The sequence below is a fragment of the Oryzias latipes genome, chromosome 14 (assembly GCF_053564925.1).
Source record: "Oryzias latipes strain Hd-rR chromosome 14, Olatipes_Hd-rR_3.1".
Lineage (NCBI taxonomy): Eukaryota > Metazoa > Chordata > Actinopteri > Beloniformes > Adrianichthyidae > Oryzias > Oryzias latipes.
The window spans coordinates 19,810,874-19,832,106 of NC_136250.1; the positions used below are offsets into that span (position 1 = coordinate 19,810,874).

The following is a 21,233-nucleotide window of genomic DNA, read 5'->3' on the forward strand; positions in this document are numbered from 1 at the left end:
ATTTTCTCACTGTTCAGATGAACAGAATGACACACAGTTAATGTATTTTTTTTTAAGTGGGCAAACCTACAAAATCAGCAAAGGATCAATTACCTATTACCATATGCATCTTATGGTTTGTTGTTTAACATTATAGACAAAGCTTAGTGGCACTTTAGTATTTTTACTCACACTAGTCCACGGCTGTTGCATGTGAAGTTTGAATGACAACAAATGTCTGTGAAGTGCAGATAATACATGCCGAAACCCTTGCATATTATAAAAGTGCTCAAACTTTGGCCATAAAACAGGTGAAGGATCCCAAGCAGAGCAGCAAATCTACAACAGGATGATTAAATAAAGTGGAAGGACTTGACATTGCTTAAAGTCCAGATTATGTGGCGGGACCTTAGGTGAGAGACCCAAAACAGAAGCACTAAAACTCCAAATGAACTGAATCAAAGTCGTAGAAAAAAGGGAAACGGGCACAACAACGGGAACTTTAAGAAGTCAAGACACTGCTAGAATTACTGGCGCTGAAGGTTGCTAAACATTAAAGCAAAAAAGTTTTTTATTAGTACTAGTATTAGTACTAGTATTAGTACAGTATTGTATTGTATTATACAGTGCAAAGGTATTCAATAAAGACCTGCTTTAGGGTTGGATGAAAAATATATATCTAAAAAGTGAGTTTTTATGTTTTAACTTCTGGGCAGTTTTCACACATTCAGCGAAACTAATATAATTTGATTTGATTTACTTAAAGAATTAAAATACCTTATTGGCTTTAGGAAACCAGGTAGCTCTGATAGGAAAATGCTTTGAACTTTTAAGCTGCACTTTTTTTTTATACCACACTGCTCCCTGTCTGCTTCATCCCTCCTCCTAAACCACAGTGTATTGGTGGACAGATGTCTTCCGCTCATCTTCGTGTCAGTATATCACCTTTGGATGTAATATTTGTCTTTCCAGCAGATCTTGTATAATTCCATCCATCCATCCATCTTCCTCCGCTTATCCAGAACCGGGTCGCGGGGGCAGCAGACTGAGCAGAGATGACCAGACTTCCCTCGCCCCAGCCACTTCCTCCAGCTCCTCTGGGGGGACCCCAAGGCGTTCCCAGGCCAGCCGAGAGATGTAGTCTCTCCAGCGTGTCCTGGGTCTTCCCCGGGGCCTCCGCCCAGTGGGACATGCCCGAAACACCTCTCCAGGGAGGCGTCCAGGAGGCATCCGGACTAGATGCCCGAGCCACCTCAACTGGCTCCTTTCGATGTGGAGGAGAAGCGGTTCTACTCCGAGCTCTCTGCGGGTGGCCGAGCTTCTCACCCTATCTCTAAGGGAGCGCCCCGCCACCCTACGGAGGAAGCTCATTTCAGCTGCTTGTATTCAGGACCTCGTTTTTTCGGTCATGACCCATAGCTCATGACCATAGGTGAGTATTGGAACGAAGATCGACCCGTAAATTGAGAGCTTTGCTTTTCGGCTCAGCTCTCTCTTCACCACAACGGACCGATACAGCGACCGCATAACTACGGACACCGCTCCGATCCGCCTGTCGATCTTACGTTCCGGTCTTCCCTCACTCGTGAACAAGACCCCCAGATATTTAAACTCCTCCACCTGGGGCAGGGAGACTCCACCCACCAAGAGCTGGCAGACTACCTTTCTCCGGTCAAGAACCATGGCCTCGGATTTAGCTGTGCTGACCCTCATCCCAGCCGCTTCACACTCGGCTGCAAACCGCCTCAATGCACGCTGGAGGTCCTGGCCTGATGTAGCCACAAAACAATATCATCTGCAAAGAGCAGAGAGGAAATCCTGTGGCATCCAAACCAGATCCCCTCCGGCCCCTGGCTGCGCCTAGAAATTCTGTCCATAAAAACTATGAACAGAACCGGTGATAAAGGGCAGACCTGACGGAGTCCAACGAGGACCGGCAACAGGTCTGACTTACTGCCGGCTATGCGAACCAAGCTCATACTCCGGTCATGCAGAGACCGGACAGCCCTCAGTAAGGCTCCCCGGACCCCATACTCCCAGAGCACCCCCCACAGGATACCACGGGGGACGCGGTCGAACGCCTTCTCCAAATCCACTAAACACATATGGACTGGGTAAGGGAACTCCCACAATCCCTCCAGCACCCTAGATAGGGTATAGAGCTGGTCCACTGTTCCACGACCAGGATGGAAACCGCACTGTTGTTCCTGAATCCGAGGTATAATTGTTGTTATAATTACTGGTATAATTGTTACAGCTTAAAATATTAATATAAAATATTTAAATCAGCGCTTGTGTCCCCCACATTCTCCACCTCTCTTCCTTTTACTCTCTTCCACTACCCCCCTTTACATTCAATTCAATTCAATTCAATTCAATTTTATTTGTATAGCCCAAAATCACAACAACAGTCGTCTCGATGGGCTTCGAAGTAAAACATGAAATCAAAAGGATCACGAATACAAAGAGTTCAATAGAAAAATACTAAAATGAACTAACAAACTGACTAAGCTATACTGGCATCCCTGCCCTTAGACCCCCCTTCGCGGTAAGGAAAAACTCCCAAAAAAACCGGATTCCGGAAAAAACGCAGAAACCTCAGGGGTGCCCACATGAAGGAGGGATCCTCCCCCAGGACGGACAGGCGATTTACCAGAACTTTTAGAGAAGAATTAACTTATCTAAATCTACAACTACATATATAAAAGTCCAGCAGACGAGCTTCATCCAGCCGTGGTTGTGGGGACAGTCAAAGGCGCGAGTCGAGCCGGAGACAGGAACCACAGCCAGGTGTAGGAGCAGGAGCAGAGACGAGGTACTCGGTCAGGCACAGAGCAGAGACGAGCCAGAGATGAGCCAGAGGCAGGATCCACAGCCAGGTGTAGGAGCAGGAGCAAAGGCGAGGTAAACGGTCAGGAACTGGAGCACGGATGAGCCAACTGGAGTCTGGAAGCACTCCCACTCCCCAGGAGGGGAGAGGAAAAGAGGGACAATACATGAATCGCACTGCACCAAACAGAGGCATGGAGAACTAAATGATAAATTATGATCAAGAATAGAGGAGAGGAAGGGTAGAAGTAAAAAAGGAAAGAGGACAGAACCCCAGTGCACCATAGTTACCCCAGCTTCAACGTCTAGCAGCCTTTTAAAAGAAATAGTTTTTATTAAGTTTAATTTAAACAAACTAACATTAAGTTAAATAATCTCTGAATACTAACTAGTCTGACAATAAGCCTGTCCAAAGAGGAATGTTTTCAGTCTAGCTTTGAATGTAGAAACTGAGTCGGCCTCTCTTACATGAGCTGGGAGTTTATTCCATAAGACAGGGGCTTGGTGGCTAAACGCTCTACCTCCAACCGTACTTTTACTAATTCTAGGAACCACAAGCAGTCCTGCATTTTGCGAGCGAAGTGTTCTGATTGGTTGGTAAGGGACTATGAGGTCCTTAATATAGGACGGGGCCATTCCATGTAAGGCCTTATAGGTTAACAGGAGAATCTTGAACTTAATTCTAGAATCAACTGGGAGCCAATGGAGCGAAACTAACACAGGAGTGATGTGATCTCTTCTGCTGGTTCCAGCTAACAATCTAGCAGCTGCGTTCTGAACAAGCTGGAGACTTCTTAAGGAACTCTTAGGACACGCTGCTAACAAGGAGTTACAGTAATCCAGCCTCGACGTAACAAATGCATGGATGAGTTTTTCAGCATCACTCTTAGAAAGTATATTTCTGATCTTAGCAATATTCCGCAGGTGAAAAAAGGCAGTTCTACATGCCTGAGATATGTGAGCCTTAAATGATAAATCCTGGTCAAGTAAAACCCCAAGGTTTCTAACTGTGGAATTGGGGGCTATACTTATGCCATCCAGGGAGACTATCTGAGCAGACAGAGTATCTCTGAGGTTTCAGAGATACTCATTCATCCCCTCTCCCTCCCCACACACACTAAATGTAACAAATAAATAAAAAAAATAATAAAATAACAAAAAGGGGTTTATACTAATATACACTCTGGTTTTTCAAAGTTATATAACCTCTTTTTGTGATATTAAACCCTGTCCAACACAAAAGGCCTTCAGCTCTACTGTAATCTGTTTACTCAGTTGTTGGACAGAACAAGTTTATTTTTATTTTTTAAAAAAGAACAGAGCAGAGCAGAGGGCGTGTAGGTTCTTTATCACACTTGCAAGCTTTTCCAACAGCATTTTTTCATTTGCTCTTGATTCACAGTGATATGGATAAAGAAATATTCAGAAATGCAATTTTAAGCCTAAAATATGTCCCCATCATGAGAAGAAGGCCACAATAATATATAAAAAACATGAAAAAAAACACATTTTTTCATTAGATTGGGTCTTTATAGAAAGACATGTACACAAACTGTCAATAATACAAATATATAAACACAAATTTTTACACTATATTTGCAACTGTGTTGAATCAATTGAGGTAGAACTCCAAACAAACATGGAAAAAGAAACAGAGACCAAAAAAATATTGTTTTGAAGGCAAATAACAATTACCTAGATGCTGATGTGAAGTGAGCCTCATGTCCTCAGTTTCAATGAGCTTTCATCATTTTCCGGGGAAAAGTAGCTCCTTTCTTTGCTTGCGGCCATGTCAATGAAGAGGAAGAAAAACGTTCCAACAGGAGATGGCATAAGATGGAAATATCAGAAAGCATTTGAGTAAAGGCAGATATAGAGGCATTCCACTTCAAATTCAGTCAATCACATTTCCATAGTCCACTTTACATAAAGCATGTGTGACGCAAAGGCTGTTCAAGGATAAAAACAAAAGTCTTTCATCCTGCTGAACAAAGAAGTTTGGATCATTACCCACAAGGTTGTTTATTGAATAGATAATTATACAAGAGTAAGGCACCAATAATGAAGAACAACTAAAAAATAGAAAAAGACAAAAATGTGAGAAATCACATTTATTTTTAACTGCTTTTTTTATTTCTATTATTTTTTGTCTGTTTTCATGTAACATCTACAAAAAATAATTATGAATTAACATTATCTTTATGTAAAGGATGTGTGTTGTTTTCCTTCAGCTGAACAAAGACTAGTTTTTAATATTCTGTTGAGCATCCCAATGGCTACTGCAGCACGAGCGCCATCTGTCTGTAGATTGGAGAACACTCCATGCAGCATCTCCCCGGCAATACTGACACCTACTGGTCAATCCGGGCACTTTCATACAACTCAGGTGGGAAAAAGTGTGGACTAATATTTGCAATATCAGAGAAAATTAGGTGCTATTAAAAGTTTTATTTTTATTTTTTTTTAGAAAAACTATCAAATTTATTGCCTAGTTGCCTAAATGTTTGCATTTGTCTTGTGCTTAAAATATTTTAGAGACACAAACGAAAAGAGGCTTTGATTGGCACTATTGCCTAAATAAATAGGGAAAAAAAGTTTTTTTTAATGAAGATGGACACCTTTGATTTTTTCATGCAGGTTCCACAAAATTGTGGTATAATTAGACACTAAAGAACTGTTTATTAAAGAATGAGAAACACGTTTCAACCCAATTGAAAACCTTACTTCTATTCTGTGTAGATCTAAATTTTGCTAAATGTTTTACTACAAACAACATCCAAGCTTAAAATTTAAGATAATGAGCAACAAAATCTTCATATAATTTGAAGCATAAACACAAAACAGTATAAACTATGACAGACTTGCAAGCAAGCCTGTAGTTCTTCTGCTTTTACTGGAGGCTTTTGTCCTATAAAAAAAAATTAAACTAGCGGCTTTCTTCCATCTCTGAGTTTTAGATGCAGCTGTGTTTTTTTTTCATAAATAAAAACTTCACTGATTCTTAAGTTGTTCTTTTAAAGATTAGTAGAATATGTAATAACTAGACAATCAGCATGAGAACCAGACGCAGGTTTGAAGAAAAGCAGAAATATCCAAAATGGAAAACACAAAAGAAGTTAAGATAAAAATGAGACCAGGTGGTATGAAATCACAACCAACCACAACATGGCTGAGAAAAAAAATCATGAATATTTTTACGAAAAAATGCACAAAAAGGCTAAGACATGAACATGTACATCTGAGACAATGGTCTTAAATACATTAAAGGAATATACATTTATTTTGCATTTTTTTTTTTTTTTTATTGTCCTTTTGCTGTGAAAAAAAATCGTCTTTGAGCACGTGAGAATTTTTTTTAACTAAGTCATAATTAAGTCTCGCAATAAACCGTCACCCTCAACAATCGCCAAGTATTCTGTTTGCACTATAACATCTATAATAAGTATCTTCTTTTTTGTTGACCATCAATGAAACTCTTAAGAAATTATTCTTTTAAACACTACCACATTTTTTATCCGAAAAATATGTTTGCTTGAATGCTAGGAAACTATAATATAATGTGTATAGAAGGCAGCCCCCCCCCCCCCCCCCCCCCAACCTTAGTAATGCAGTTTGACTGCCACCAATGGAGCCTAGAACAATCCCTCCGCCTATAGATGTTTTTCAGACCTGTTTCTTTAAATGAGGTGACTGGCTTGCACTTTGCTTTTTCTTTTTTAAACTAGCCAACATTTGAGAAGATTCTTGATAAGCATCATTCATTTTCTTAAAGGTGTTCTTTTTTATGGAGGAATTAAACTGATTTTTTTTTCACTTAGAGTCACATTAACTTATTGTAGTTTTGCTGCCTCAAAGTGACTTTTTTTTGGTAATTTGAAAGCCATTCTACACAGAAGTTGTTTTTTTTTTTACCTATGTCCCATTTTCTATTTTTTCACCGGAAAAATTTCGTTGGATTTCTAAATGAAAAGTCCAAATGACTCATGTCATTTGGGTGGGGGTCACCAAAAGCGTTCACCATTTATTTATTATTTTTGCTTGATTGTTCTTATGCATCTTTCATACTGATGGAGCAAAACTTGCATGTGTTTTTATTCTGAAATGGCTCAACTTTGCCATTGTAATATAACATAAATACAGTGTGGCTCCAAAACTTGAATCTTCAGGAATCTTGTCAATTAATTTTAAGATTAAAATCTAAATAGTGGTCAAATGATGGGTCTTTTAGGTGAAAAGCAGCAAATTGCCAACTTTACAACTATCATATTATATTATATTTTATTATATTATATTATATTATATTATATTATATTATATTATATTATATTATATTATATTATATTATATTATATTATATTATATTATATTATATTATATTATATTTTTACTAATATTGTTAAAGTCATGGTATAAAAGAAAGAAAAAATCAGTCCACCCCACCCTTGTTTGGGTCTACCTAATCTTGTTTTATTTACACACGCTCCCTATCATGCTGATGCGAGTCACCTCCTCTCTGTCTCCCATACTCACTTCTTTCCCCTCTCTCTCTCTCTCTGCATCTCTCCGCCCAGCTGCAAATCAGCACACATGCATGCTGGGAAGGGCGAATGTGGCAGAACGAAGAGAGAAAGTGAGTAAAAAGAGGACTGCAAGGACAGAGGCAGGGCTGGGATGATAGCAGGACCCTGTACACGGTAATGTGTTGCCATGAAGGAATGAGCGTGCAGCTCCAAAACAAGAGAGGTGAATGCAGTGAGGACATGGCTATGCTGCGTGTATGATCAATAAAAGGTAGATTAGTTCTGGATATGCACCAAAGAAGACAGTCTACTAAGCAGTGTTGCTTGTAGCGTTGATTGCCTGGGGACTCTAGTGAGTTTTTAATTCTCCAACAAAGGAATTCATACCAGAAGGATAAAGTCGCGCCAAGAATCAAGGATCCACAAAACTATCTAGTTACATTTGGAGCAACGAAAACAAGATGTTTTGCAGCTGAATTCTACCCACAGGTAAGGTTTATAATCAGAATAAAAGATTAAAAGTTCAGCTGAGGTTCTTTTTGTTATCGTTTCGACCACTGAAACCAAGTGGTTGATTTTCTAAGGGGCATTTTAACAAGATAGGACACTTGTCACTTATCATTACATAGCGTGGACAGACATAGGTCGCTTAACCAAGCTCAATTAACTCCAGAGGACAGAGCAACCAAAATAAAAGTCCCTTCAGGTGTAAATGACTTGTTATTCAGACCTCGCCACACGAAAACCATTCGATGCTGAAGAAGAGGGCAAAACAGGACATTTTTCAGAATGTGTTGAAATAGTTCAAGTCAACCCCTTCAAAGGGTGCAAAGTGTGTTTAGACAACAAAATGTATCAATTTGCACCACTGCTGCTGACTTGTTTCTGGTTTATTTATTTTTACATAAATCAACAAAATTGCATAATTGGGAAAACAGGAATGATTAATTTATAATAATACAGAGAAAAAACTTTTGAATCAATGAACTTTAAAGACCCACTGTTGGGTTTTTAGTGGTTTCTAAATGTTGTTTTGCCATTTCTCTAATCATGAAGGACATTTATAAAAAATTTAGTTTAAAAAAGCATTTCTGAGTTTATTCAAATCATTGTTAATCAGGAACAGATGAAAAAATGCAGTATGGAAATGGTTGTATCTAAATGCAATTATTTTATTTGTCTGAGCTGGCATCAGATGTACAGCTGGATTGTTGTACTGGTAATGTTAGGCTGTCAGCTAGTGTAAGAACATGTAAACAGTTATAGGTGATGGGAATAGGAGTGGAGTTGCTCTGCCTAAGTCTCGAGGGTCGGCCTTCTGCTAGTTTTCCAGAAATCCTGCCTTATCTGCTGCTGATTACCTTGATCGGGTGTGGTTAGCCAATAATTCTTTTTTTTTTCATTTGTTTCATTTATTTAATAATAAGGAGCTTCAATGGCAGGTTGGTTGGAAAACATGTAGGACACCGGCCCTTGAGGCCTGGATTTGGGCACCTCTGCTCTACATCAATGCCAACAACTCAGAGGTAAATTTCTAATGAACTACTGCCGTTCTTCAAAAACTATGTCCTAGAAAATGACACTGGGTTTTTTGATTATGGCCAGAAATGGCATGATCATAATTAAAATACCACTGGGAATGCTTTGAATATAGATCAAAAGACGATGGCAGTGGGTCTTTAATTACAAAAAAGAGAAGAATTTAATTTTTTGCTTGATTAAAATTAACCCTAGACCAAATTGTATGTTTACGATACTCATGCCTACATACCCTACAATTTTACATTTTCTTGTCTCGGTCATGGACATTCTTTGAACTAATCCCGCTTACTCATCCATTTCTTGAAAGTGCTTCTTACTCTAAACTTGTTCTTCCCTTGCTTTTAGATGGATGTAATGATGTGGAAGGACTGTTGCTCTCTCCATTTATTCTGAGTCAGTCATATCTGCGATGGGGAGACGAGTGGCTGACCTGACCACTCCAGTTTCAGTTTTGTGCTACCCCGCTCTGGTTGGGGTCCGCGGCTGGAAGACAACAGGAGACAAAAATCTGCTGCAGTCCTGGGGGCTTCAATGCAGCGTTGGAGTTCAGACATCTCCGGGGATAAGCAAACCACTTACCCGTATACCTGAAATCCTCTCAGACAACATCAGTCAAACATCCAACGTCACCAGGGAAACTAAAAGTGCCAAAGAGAAAAATTCTATCTTAAAACAAATAGCTGTGGAATCCAAGATTAAAAAAGAAGTGACTTTCAGAGCAGCCAGAGGTAAGGATGTGGCACTCTGTCACGGCAACAGTGGTCAGACTTACTGCTATGCCAGAGCAGTTAGGAGCAATCCCACCATCGCAGGGACTGTGACCAGAGACAGGCCTAAAGTCAAATCGGCTGTTCGGTATATCAACGGCAGTGTGGTTGATTCAGAGGCAATTGGTGGAATTAGTGAAGAGCACTATGAAATAGAGTCAGTACAGAAGGAAAACCTTTGTGGAAAAGGCGTGCAGCATCATTATGCAGATCATTCTGGGAAGACGCTGGTATTATCTACTGGACGACCTTTTGCTCTGCCACCAAAAATGTTCAATGACTGTGTAGGGAGGCAGTGTGAAACTCCCAGAGTTGCCATTCATGGGGTGAGCAGCCCTACTTCTGATGCATACCCTCAAGAGAAACCAGTTAAGTGTCCCCTCAGCTCATTCTCTGCCACTGCAATTTTCCAGGACCATCAAATAGAAAAAAAACTCAACATAAACCCACAATTTTCAATGAAAACCAGCAAAATGACACAGGCAACAGTTAATCAGGAGCTAAAGCTCAGTAAAACTCTTCATCCTGCATGCCCTGTGCATTCTAAAGGCAATCTAGCAAACGTCAGACATGCTTCAGGTTTTCCAACATCCATTCAACCTGCAACTGTCCTACAATCGAGAGCCACCACAGTCACAAAAGCTACAATAGAAAGTAGACAGAATGATACCAGCATTAAACATTCTGCTAAACCACCACAGGATCATGAGAACCCTCTCCAATTGAGTATCGCCTTGACCCCTCAGGTACCTAAACCAAATGACCCCCATACTTCTGTTGAGCTTATTAAAACAACACACTGTAGCTCTAGTCAAGAATCTCAAAATATTACGACTTTTGAGAAGGTCTTTGGAAAAGAACAAACCTCACACATGGCACCAACGCTCAAAGCTACAAATGAACCTAAGAGCCAACAAATGAAATCACAGTCAACCAATACGATAGGCCACATTTCCCAATTTGATCCACTTGAACATCGATTACTCAAAAGTACACAACTTCATTCTACTCCTCTACCAGATAAACCTCCATCCATCCCCTCAGATGAGGTGTTTTTTGCTGACACTGCACAAAAGTCATGTGATTTACTTTGTTTGGCTCAGCCACCAAAAACAACGGCAAAACATTTGGATCAAGTTGTGTTTATGAGTACTAACCACAAGACTTTGAACTTACATAACTTAACTCAGGCTGCTTCCTCAAACTCTGAATCAGCAGTTCATGTTTCTGCATGCCCTCCAACCCCATCAAATACAATTTTTAACCCTAGATCACCTGAAAGTTCAGCTCTCACCTCAGTTATCACATACAAGGATTCGTCATGCAAAAATGCACTAGGTGGAACCATCACCGTTAATCTGACAGAAACGGCACCCTGTTCTGCTTCACAAGCGTCTCGACTCTCTAAAGAACCAAACATCTCCTGGTTGACGGGTGAGGCAAAAATATTCAGCCTCAGTGAAGCCTCTGACATCAACAAAAGTAATGGCATGCAAGATGCAGACATCCAAACTCAGGACAGTAATGAAGCTGGTGTCATCCCTGATGAAGAAAGCGACTCAAAAACACCTCCCTCGCGATTATCTGGGCCACACGTTGTGTCAGAAGATCACAACATAGGCAGTGATGCAAGCAGCCACAGCAAGAAGACATTAATTACTCCCAACGTCAAACTGTATTCTACTAAAAACAAAGTATGTGGTAATCTAATCAATAACTTAGAGGCACATGAGCCAGAAGAGCATCAACATGCAAAGCATCCACAGGTCACTCACCCTCAGACTTTCATTTCCCTAATCAAGCCAAGCACCTCCTGTCTGCAGGGTTGTCTGAACACAAAACAACAAAGGCTTGAACATTATCAAGGATGCACAGACACAAATCACAAAGGACAGTGTGCAACAAGCTTGGCGGTAACAACAGCCCCGCAAACGGAATCAAATAGACAACAGTTTGCCCTGGGTGTTTCAGCCTGGCATGCAAGTACTGAGACTCCGTCCAGTCTAGATAGACAGACCCTTCCCAATTACTCACCGCCTGCAGTTAAAGCTCAGATTAACTGTGAACCTGTTGTCTCACTGACAAACACAGAGATGCAAACCAGCAGCACTGGAAATGAGCAATCTTCAGCCTACAAAAGCTCAGATTCAGATGTTTCAATAATGACACAAGCACACAAAAGTCTGGACTGCTCTGTTACTGCGACTGTCATTGGTGAAGGAGGTCACTCAACAGTAAGATCAATTGTGGGCTTAAAAACCAGTTCCGAAGTCCAGTCTAGTTCGACGAAGGCCCCCAGGAAGGAAAATCCAGTTAATTTCCCCACTCAACCAGACACTAATGTGGCCCACGCCCATCCAGCTAAGGCAGACCAGTTACTGCCACCTTTCCCACAGAGATGGAAATCTGCAACCCTGCAGCAGAAACTTGAGGCTGTGGAGGCCAGCTTGGAGGCCAACAAAGACCGGATCAGCATCCTGCTAAATATTATCCATGACCTGGAGATGTGTCGTACCTCGTCCAGCTGGTGAGTGTGGTAAAGTTTTACTGACTTTAAGTAAAAGAAAATTTGTGACGAAAAGTAAAACAATTTCACAGTGAACTGTGGGTGGGAGACCCGAGTTAAAGTAAACAAAATAAAACCCACAGTTAGACACAAATTGGTTTAAAAAAGAAGTTTATTTCTGTCTGTCTGGGAAAGGATAAACAATGTGCTTTATAGAGTTTTATTCCCATATTAGATGTTTCTTAGTGTCATGAATGGTGTAAGTTAACAAACCACCTATCATCGTTTTTTTATATTTATTTAGATAATTGTGGCCCGCAGCAGTCCTAGACTGTAAGGACTCCGTTATTGTCAGCGATTTCTTTTTCTTACTCCACCTTTGACCAAATATTTGGTCCCTGCCACATACTCAAAAATTCACCAAAATTTGCAGGCACCTAGTAAAAAAAACGTTTTTGAAATAGTGAATTAAGACCCGTACCCCAAAATAAAACAAATGATAACATAACAGCAAGAGAAACCATGAAAAATGAAATGGGCAAAAATCCCTCATCGGGCTGAAAAAGAAGAAAAATTTATCAAATTCCACTAACAAAACCAAAACACCAAATATTATTGGATGGCCACAGGACCTACGACTTGGCAGCATTTCTGTGGCAAAATGTGAAATTTGGTGATTTTCCCATTTTCACAAAATATGATAAAAGAAAACTTTTGTTCGAATAATCAACACCAAATTTCACACACAGGCCATTAGGTTAAGTGTGCAACCACAACCAAAGTTTTGTTGACCTTTGACCTAAGGGAGAGGCTACCATCTAGCATTATCCCAAAAAAAAAACACCTCCAGTACCTTCTACAAATTCAGCATCCTCCTAGGGATTTCAGTCTATTGCCTCCTAACTCCTTGAGCATCATTGGGAAGCTAAAAAAAAGTTTTGAAGTTTGTTGATTTTGAACGGCACTTGCGTTCAAATGTGGCCTTTCCCTTTTGCTCACACATTTTTTACTGTAATATTGTGAAAGTGTTATACATAAAATGTTGGATTAAGCTAAATAAAACAATATGACGTACGATACGACTGTATTAGGAATGTGGGCGGGGTTAACAGAAAACCTTAGTTTTCAAGGAAATCCAAAAATGTACTTTTGCCAATTTTTCTAAAAATTACATAGACCTGTTCGTCACTTCCAGGTGACCACAACATAAACTGGTTGCTATGAAGCTAAAACCATCCCATTTTAATTTTTTTCATGAATTTGTCACATCCAGCTCTAATTGGAGTGGCAGGCAAAGGGTGCTTTGTAAAGACTAAAAATCTTCTGGTCAACGAAAAATCCCTTTATACCTCCACACTTGACTATCATGGAACAGTATTTTGCTGGCAAAACTTTGTCAAATTCTGCTTTGTAGATTTTCATCTTTAAACATCCAAAGTTTTTGTGAGATTATAGGCTTTTCCTACAAAAGTGTTAAAGTTTGGTTCTTTCAAAAAGAAAGAGACCAAAAAAATGATGAAAGAGACCAAACCAAATGTTGCTTAGTTCTTAGGGGATCCGAAACCAAATACGAAGACAAGAATTGGACTTATTTGTAAATATCAGAAAGAAAACAACTGAACCAAATGAAGAAATCAATCATTTATAGACTGACAACAATAAACCAAAAATTACTGCCATTTTAATTTCCAAAAAAAAATTGGAATCTCCAAGCCCCAAAGGGCTCCAATTAAAATATGAAAGTCTATGACAGTATAATTTCAAAAAGGCTTCAAAAGTCTGACACGAGAACTTCTCTTCTGCATACAAAAAAGACTGAAGCATGACTGAGTCTGGGATTACATGTCTTAGTGACATGGAAAAAAACCAAGACCAACATCTGAACAAGAACCCTGCATACTCATCAATAAATATAAAGAGAAAATCACTGTTGATTTTTAGGCTGCTCATCTAGCCACATAGTAGTTTGTGACTAGCTGCACATTTTTGCAGTACATCCATATTCTTTTGGATATGGACCAATTTTAAAACAACGTTTATCATTATTTGGCCTCATCAAAATCAGTTCAGAATCATCTGTACTTTTTTTCCTTGCCTTAGGGCTGTAAGACAATTTCAGTTTTAAATTGTTTCTTTATGAGTAATATTATACTTCTTGATTAGCATTCCTGGAACAATTTAATGTTTAGGTTAAAGCAGCAGTTCTCATGTAACTAAGCGTATTTTGATTAACCCTTGTGCTATCCTAAGCACTTTAACATTGGGAGTTGGGTTATCTAGACCCCACAAGACAGTGCTCTGAACCTTTTTTTTCAAAGATTTTTTATCTTCACTGGTGTCCATGGATTACATGAAATCTTTCCACCTTTATCCACCTTTGTCATAGTAGGGATAACACATCAATGTAAGGGTGGGGTCATAGAATAGCACAAGGGTTATTCATGGGCAATATAGAGTATTACTGTCCTGCCTGATAGTTCACTGACTGTCTACTCTAAAGCTTTGAACCCTCTGGGGTTGCTGGTTGCTCAGGCAACCAATTACTATACAATAGGATGCAAAAAGTAGTTTCCCTATTTGAAATGGGAGAATTTTCAGGAGTAGTGCCTGTCCCTCTGTCTCAGCCATTTTTAAAGTGCTCAATTAACACATGTAAACATGTTAATCAGAATGCTGCGTTTTCTAGAATTATACTTGGAGACAAAAATTCTGCTGCTGCTGATAGAAATAGTCATATTAAAAATAAACTCTAGCATCCCTTCTAATGCCAAGTGTTTTTATAAATAAGGTGTTTAGCTGTAAATTAGCATAACTCACAAGTTTATCTCCAAATATGGGTTTGTTTCAATGATGACCTTAGTTCACGATCACCCATTGTCAATCATGTCACGGTAGCCAAGGGGCTCAAACCCCAACCACCCACACAAGATAAAGCTCAATTTGTTTTTTCGTTTTCTTGAATTGATCCTTGACCCCATTGAGATTTTTTAGGCTGAGATTGGAATTATAGTTTATTTTTAAATGTTGTCAAAGATCTTAAACAAATGAGCAAATTTCAATCTGAATGGCTAATAAGTAAAAAAAGCACGCTTATGGCAAAAAAAAAGCCTCACGACAGTGATCGACCTTCAGCGTACTTTAGGAGAGCTGAAAAGTCAAGGGGGCCAAATTCCTTCACATTTCTTATTCCTTGTCTTGAGTGCATCATACTTGTTCAATAAAGCTTTTAGTTTACTTCTGTCTGAGTTCAGGCTCCTGTTCAGTATTCTGCTCCTTATTAACAACAACATGAATTCTATTATACATTAACAATACAGCATAAGGTGAGGCAGGATGACTTCACCACTGAGACACAGATTCATACCAGTCCAAGATTCTTGGTAACTCGAGGCTGTTGCATTGAGAGGATAGAGGGGCACTTGAGAGATTTATTTAGACTCATAACAGAAATGGAGGCAGCCTCCTGGCAACATGTCTACATCAGTCATTTTCATCTCCTGCTCTCTTCATATAGGCTGTGTCTGCCCCTGAGGCAACCTCTCCACATCCTCTAATAAGCTAACAAAGTCTAACGCGAATGTTTGATAGACTGCAACTCCAGCAGTGATCGGCAGCAGGATAACAGGGGCAGGTGGAAAGGACGTTCAACTTCTTATTTGCTTTTGTTTCATCTATAGTTGGCGATGCTGTGAAAGCGGACAGGACCTCAAAAAGTGCTCTACGTGTCAGAAAACTGCTTGCATCATGTACAGGTGAGCTCATTTTTAGAAAGCCAATAAAGGTTGGACTGATAAACACGCTTTTATAGAACCAAAGCCTGAGTGGAGGGGGGATGGTGGTGGTGGTGGTGGTGGGGGGCAGCAAAAACCTTTGCACCCTCCACATGTCCCCCAATTTTTGAGTCAATATTAAAAGTATTATTGACAAAGATTGAGTAATCATCAGTACAAGCTTCTTTAAGCATTTCTAAAGTACCAAAAGCTACATTTTTGTGAAATTATTTCAGATATTTCACAAATTTCTACAATTTGTATTTAGTTTTTCCTTCCGCTTTACATTAGCAACAGCACCTCAGCTAAAGCAACTGCTGTTTTTACATTAATGACAATAACAAAACTGTTACAGGAGAACTGCTGTATATTTGACCATTTCATTTGTACTAGCCTTGCACTGCTGTTCTCATTTTCCACCCTTCCAAAGTTTAGCACCACCACTATTTACATTTCAAAAAGCAGGCACACTTCTTTTGGATTGGAACAAATGCATTTTATTTTAAAATATGGAGAAAAATGTTTAATGGGCAAAACAGCGACAATTTATTCAGCCAGATCTCTGCCTGCCTCTTTGTCTGAATGAAAATTGATGACTTGCTGCCTGAGCAGAAAATGTGTTAACTGCTCCTTTTGTGTTTATGTGCTGTTTTGCTTAAGAAGAATATATTTCATTCATTCATATTCTTCCCTTTCGGGGTAACGGGGCTGCCGTAGCCTATCCCGGTCACTTATGGACGAAGGCAGGGGGACACCCTGCGCAGGTTGCCAGTCTGTCGCAGGGTCACACACCCATTCACACTCACACTCACACCTATGGACAATTTGGAGTGACCAATTAACCTATGAAGCATGTTTTTGGACGGTGGGAGGAAGCCGGAGTTCCCTAAGAAAACCCACATGCAAAGTCCACACAGAAAGGCCCCCTGTTGTTGTTCTGTTTCAGGTCCCCCGAGCCAAGACTTGAACTTGACTTCAGTTTTTTCCTTGACTCCAAAAAAGAAGAATATATTTCTGAGCAGGCAAAAAAAAAACAAAAAAACTCTAAGTTTTTATTTATTTATTTATTTATTTATTGCTTGCTCAGACATATATTCTTCTTTTTTGGAGTCAAGCAAAAAACTGAAGTCAAGTTAAAGGGAGTTAATTTACTTGAAGCATTTGCAAGAATTTGTCTCAATGAAAGTCTTCAAATTAAAAAAAAGATTTTTTTTCCCCAGTTCAGTTTCCAAACGATTGGAAATTAACGAAAATGTTGCATCTGATTTCAGTAATTTAACAATAGCCGAATTTTTAAAAAAAAGTAAGACTTGACTTTGTCAAAACAAAGAGATGCAAACGCAGCTTTACAATTTAGAAAAGATGTGAAAGGAGAACACAGAACTAATGCTCCTTTTAAAACTGAGCTTTTATTCCATTTTTGTGTTTTAAACTAAATTAATCAAAACAGAAGTTAGCATTCTGCTTGATCTGTTGCAGCTGTTCTTTTCAATTCAAGCTTGAGATTTTATAAATTTTTAAAAGGATGCTGCCTAACAATGGGGCGTTCTTCATGTTTCTTGTTAGAGCTTTGTTGCATGCCTAATAAGGCTTTGCAACACTGCAGACAGAAGCTTCCTCTTCCCCTTTGTTTTGATTTACACCCATTTGCTGAAATGTTACATCAGATGGAAGCAACAGCAAATTAAAAACCTTAAAAACCTGACCCAGAAATGGAGAAAGTAGAGGCCAAAAACTGAAAAAGAAACTGTCTTATGATGTTTTAAAATTAAAATAAAACTAAATGTTGCACAAAGACAACCAAGAAATTAGAGTTAAACATTTCAAAAATGTTCTCTAAAAGTGGCTGACTTTAAAAACCGCTATACGTCAAAAAGTTGCTTGAGAAGTGAAAGCCTCAGCATGTGATCCTGCAGCGCGTAAATTGTATGAAAATGTTTGAGGCATGACTGTTTTTTTTTTTTTAATCTGCTGGGAAGCGTGTTCCTGCCCAAACCCATCTGTCACTTCAGAATCTGACAGGTACAGAGCTTCCCACATGAGCGGAACTAAGCAAAGTCAACTCCAGCAGTAGCGGTTTCAGTCATTTTAGGCATTAAAAGCCATTCGCCTTCGAGGGAGAAATGACCCGGAAAAGCAGAGCTGACACATTTAAGCTTTCATTTGCATCTTTTGGGGGCGAAGAGCTCAATTTGATCACATGTATAATGTGTGTGTTTAGGGGAACTTGAGTAATTTGGGGCTGCATATCTGTCTTTTCCAGTGTGGAGTATGACTTCAGGCAGCAGGAGAGGCGCTTCCTGGAGATTCTCAGCAACTCGGCAGCTGGCAACAAAGCCTCTTCTGTGCATCCGTCCCAGCATCCAAACTTTGGACTGCTCAGAAAAGCCTTCATTAAGAACTTAACGAAGACAAAGCTGAAAAGCAAAAAGCTTTGTAAGATGCTGCTCAAGTGGCTCCCGAGGAAAATTCAGCAAGTGTAGCTGACACCTGTCCCCGGCAGATATGAACATCTGTTTACAAAAGTGATGCTTTGGAAATTACATTTTGTATTAATTTCTTAAAAAATTACATTTTATCGGTTCATCCTGACTAAAACTGATTAATTATCAGTTTAGCTGGAGTTGCTGGTACCTACAGCAGGGGGATAAGAAAAAACACTTTTGTAAATATAACATGGCATAACTATATAAGGGTGTTTAAAATGTGTTTCTGTAAAAAAAAAAAAAGTGAAATCCTGGCTATGTATCATGGCCTCCATAAAAATAAATAAAGTAAAAAATGTTACGAAAATAAATTATTGAAATTATGAGAAAAAAAGTTAACAATTTTCAAGATTAAAGCTATAATTTCATACATTCAAATGTACTAGATTAAACTCTAAATTAATGAAGCAAGAAGCTGTTTCTGAGAAAAATAGCAACAAGTATGACAGACGTAGAGCACATTACAAGGGGGCACTACAGCATTAGTTTCACAAATAAGGAAATAGTCTTTTAGTGAGCCAACATTGTACTATTGTAATTATAAACCTATTTTCACACTGGTCTCGGCAGCAAGCGTTCAATCGACCACTTCCAATGAAAAGTCTATGTAAATGTGTGTGTATGCGTGTTTTGAGCTTCTTCGTTCAAAACTCTCGCGATCACGCGAAGCCTCACATATTTTTGAGACAATTTTTGGGCTCCACATATAAAATGTACAGGTATTGAACGCACGTTAAACCAGGTCGAACTTTGACCAATCAAGGACTTGGATTTGGTAGTGACAAATGGATGACATCCCCTTTGAATAACTGAAGTGCCAACCTTTTGAAAATTGATAATGGAAGAGAAATTAATAATTGCAGTTATTCCCCGGGTGCAGTTATGTGACACTAAGTCTTTCATATATCGGCGGTTTTATTTGCACCTTAGACATGTAGGGCCCTTGGTAGGGGGGGTGCTTGGACATCACTGCCAGCAAGCAGCGGATGTCCTCCTAGCACCCTACCCGCCAATTTTAACCGCACCTTAGACATTTAGGGCCCCTTGGTGGGGAGGGTGAGGGGACGTCACTGTGAGTAATCAGGAGATGTCCCCTTAGTGCCCTACCCGCCAATTTTAACCGCACCCCCCTTAGTACACACACCCCTCCCCCCTCAATATATACATCCCAACATAAACACACACACATGCACACACACACTCTCTCAAACACACATACACGCACACACATTTTGCAAGGAAGGTGGGACCTAGGACCATCTGTCCCCTGCCTCTTCCCTGGTGGGGGGTACGGGCCCCTTTGCAACGGCGGCTGTGTCCCCGGGGTGCCGGCTTCCTGGGCCCGGCGGTGCTCTCTCCGCGCGGTGGGGGGGTTCACATTACATCTGAGCCAGGGGTGTTTGTGTCCCTGGGGGGTGGGTTCTGGTCCTTGCTCCTGAGTGCTGGGCCCCGCCAAATTTCCAACTGTGGCCGAGCCTGGTCGGGCCATATTTACAACACCCCTTGTGGGCCCTCTTTTTTCCCCGGGGTTCCCCCCTCCTGGGCGGGGGCGGCGGGCCCCTGCCTCGCTCCTCCCTGGACCAACCGTCGGCCGGGCGGATGGCTGCCTGGAGTGCGGAGTGGGTCTCCCTTGGGGGGTCCTGGCTCGTACCTGGGGTTGGGGCGGGGGGATGCCCGGAACTCCTGGGTGGTGGTGGGGTGCTCGTCTGGGGCTGTGGGCGTCCTTCTCCGGTGGGGCCCTGCGTTGGGTTTTCCCGGCGCGGCGGGGGGGCTGCTCTCCTGGTTGGGCTGGGGCGGCGCCCTCTTTCCCTCCGTGCCTCCCTGCTCTCTGGCTCTGGGGGCCTTGCGGCGGCCCTGCTGGCCCCGGCCTGGGTGGCGGTCTTGGTCGCCCGGGCGGCGGTTGTTCCCTGCCGGTTCCCGTGTGGCGTTGGGGGGATTCCGGTTGCCGCTGCTGGTGCGGTGGGGGTCTTGGGGTGGGGATGGCTGGGCACTCTCCCTCCTTCTTTTCACGTTCCACCATCCATTTTAGAAGAACATAAACACTCACCTGAGCACAGGTGTTAGCTCAACAGACTGAATGACTGAAATATTTCACACTAGTTGGTTTAAAGGCATAAGTATGCGTGTGAACACTATCTGTTTTGTGTACATGTCGACAGGTGGACATTTTTGCAACTAACAGGTGTGTTTATAACATTTGAGTGTGTGTGTGGACAGGCTCCGCCCTTTTTTTTTTTTTTTTTTTTTACATTTAAACCTTACCATAATGATTAACAACCAGTAAACTTGTTGCTTTATGCTGCTTCATGGTCTTATCCCCCTTCCCCTCCTATTATCACCCCCTACCCCCCCTCTCTCTAACGTCCCTCTCTCTTCTTCCCCTCTTTCCTTTTCCGTCCGGTCCAACACCAAAGATTTTCAGACATGTTTGAAATTAATAAAGTTTGGCCTCAATTACAAAAGGGGTTTATTCAGACATACCTTTGGTTTGTCTGAAGATTAATAACCCATGTTAAAGTTAACTCATGTTAAAGTAAAATATGTCCAACCCAAGAGGCCCTCAGCTCTCATCTGACTGCCCAGCTGTTGGACAGGACAAGTTAAAAAAAAAAAAAAAAAGTCTTTCATATATCGGAATAGAGCTGTGACAGAAAAAACTTGGAGAAAGACATGCCGGATTTTTGCCACTTTAACATCTGGCACCAAGCTTCTTCCACCTGTAGGTAAATGCGCTAGTACTGGGTAACAGTTCACTGTGAACACCATGGACTAAATGCGCATTCAAGAATGTGTGTTTAGCGTGTTCCTGAGCGCCGGGTGTGAATGTAGGGTTC

General features: G+C 40.7%; 1 protein-coding gene across 1 annotated transcript; it reads left to right on the top strand.

Annotated features, from left to right (window-relative positions):
* Nucleotides 1-7,470: 7,470 nt before the first annotated feature.
* Nucleotides 7,471-18,642, top strand: LOC105355676 (uncharacterized). Its single transcript, XM_020709007.3, has 4 exons — nucleotides 7,471-7,817; nucleotides 9,216-12,164; nucleotides 15,821-15,895; nucleotides 18,177-18,642. The coding sequence occupies exons 2-4, from the start codon at nucleotides 9,280-9,282 to the stop codon at nucleotides 18,394-18,396; spliced, it is 3,180 nt and encodes a 1,059-aa protein (XP_020564666.1). The 5' UTR covers nucleotides 7,471-7,817; nucleotides 9,216-9,279; the 3' UTR covers nucleotides 18,397-18,642.
* Nucleotides 18,643-21,233: the final 2,591 nt, after the last annotated feature.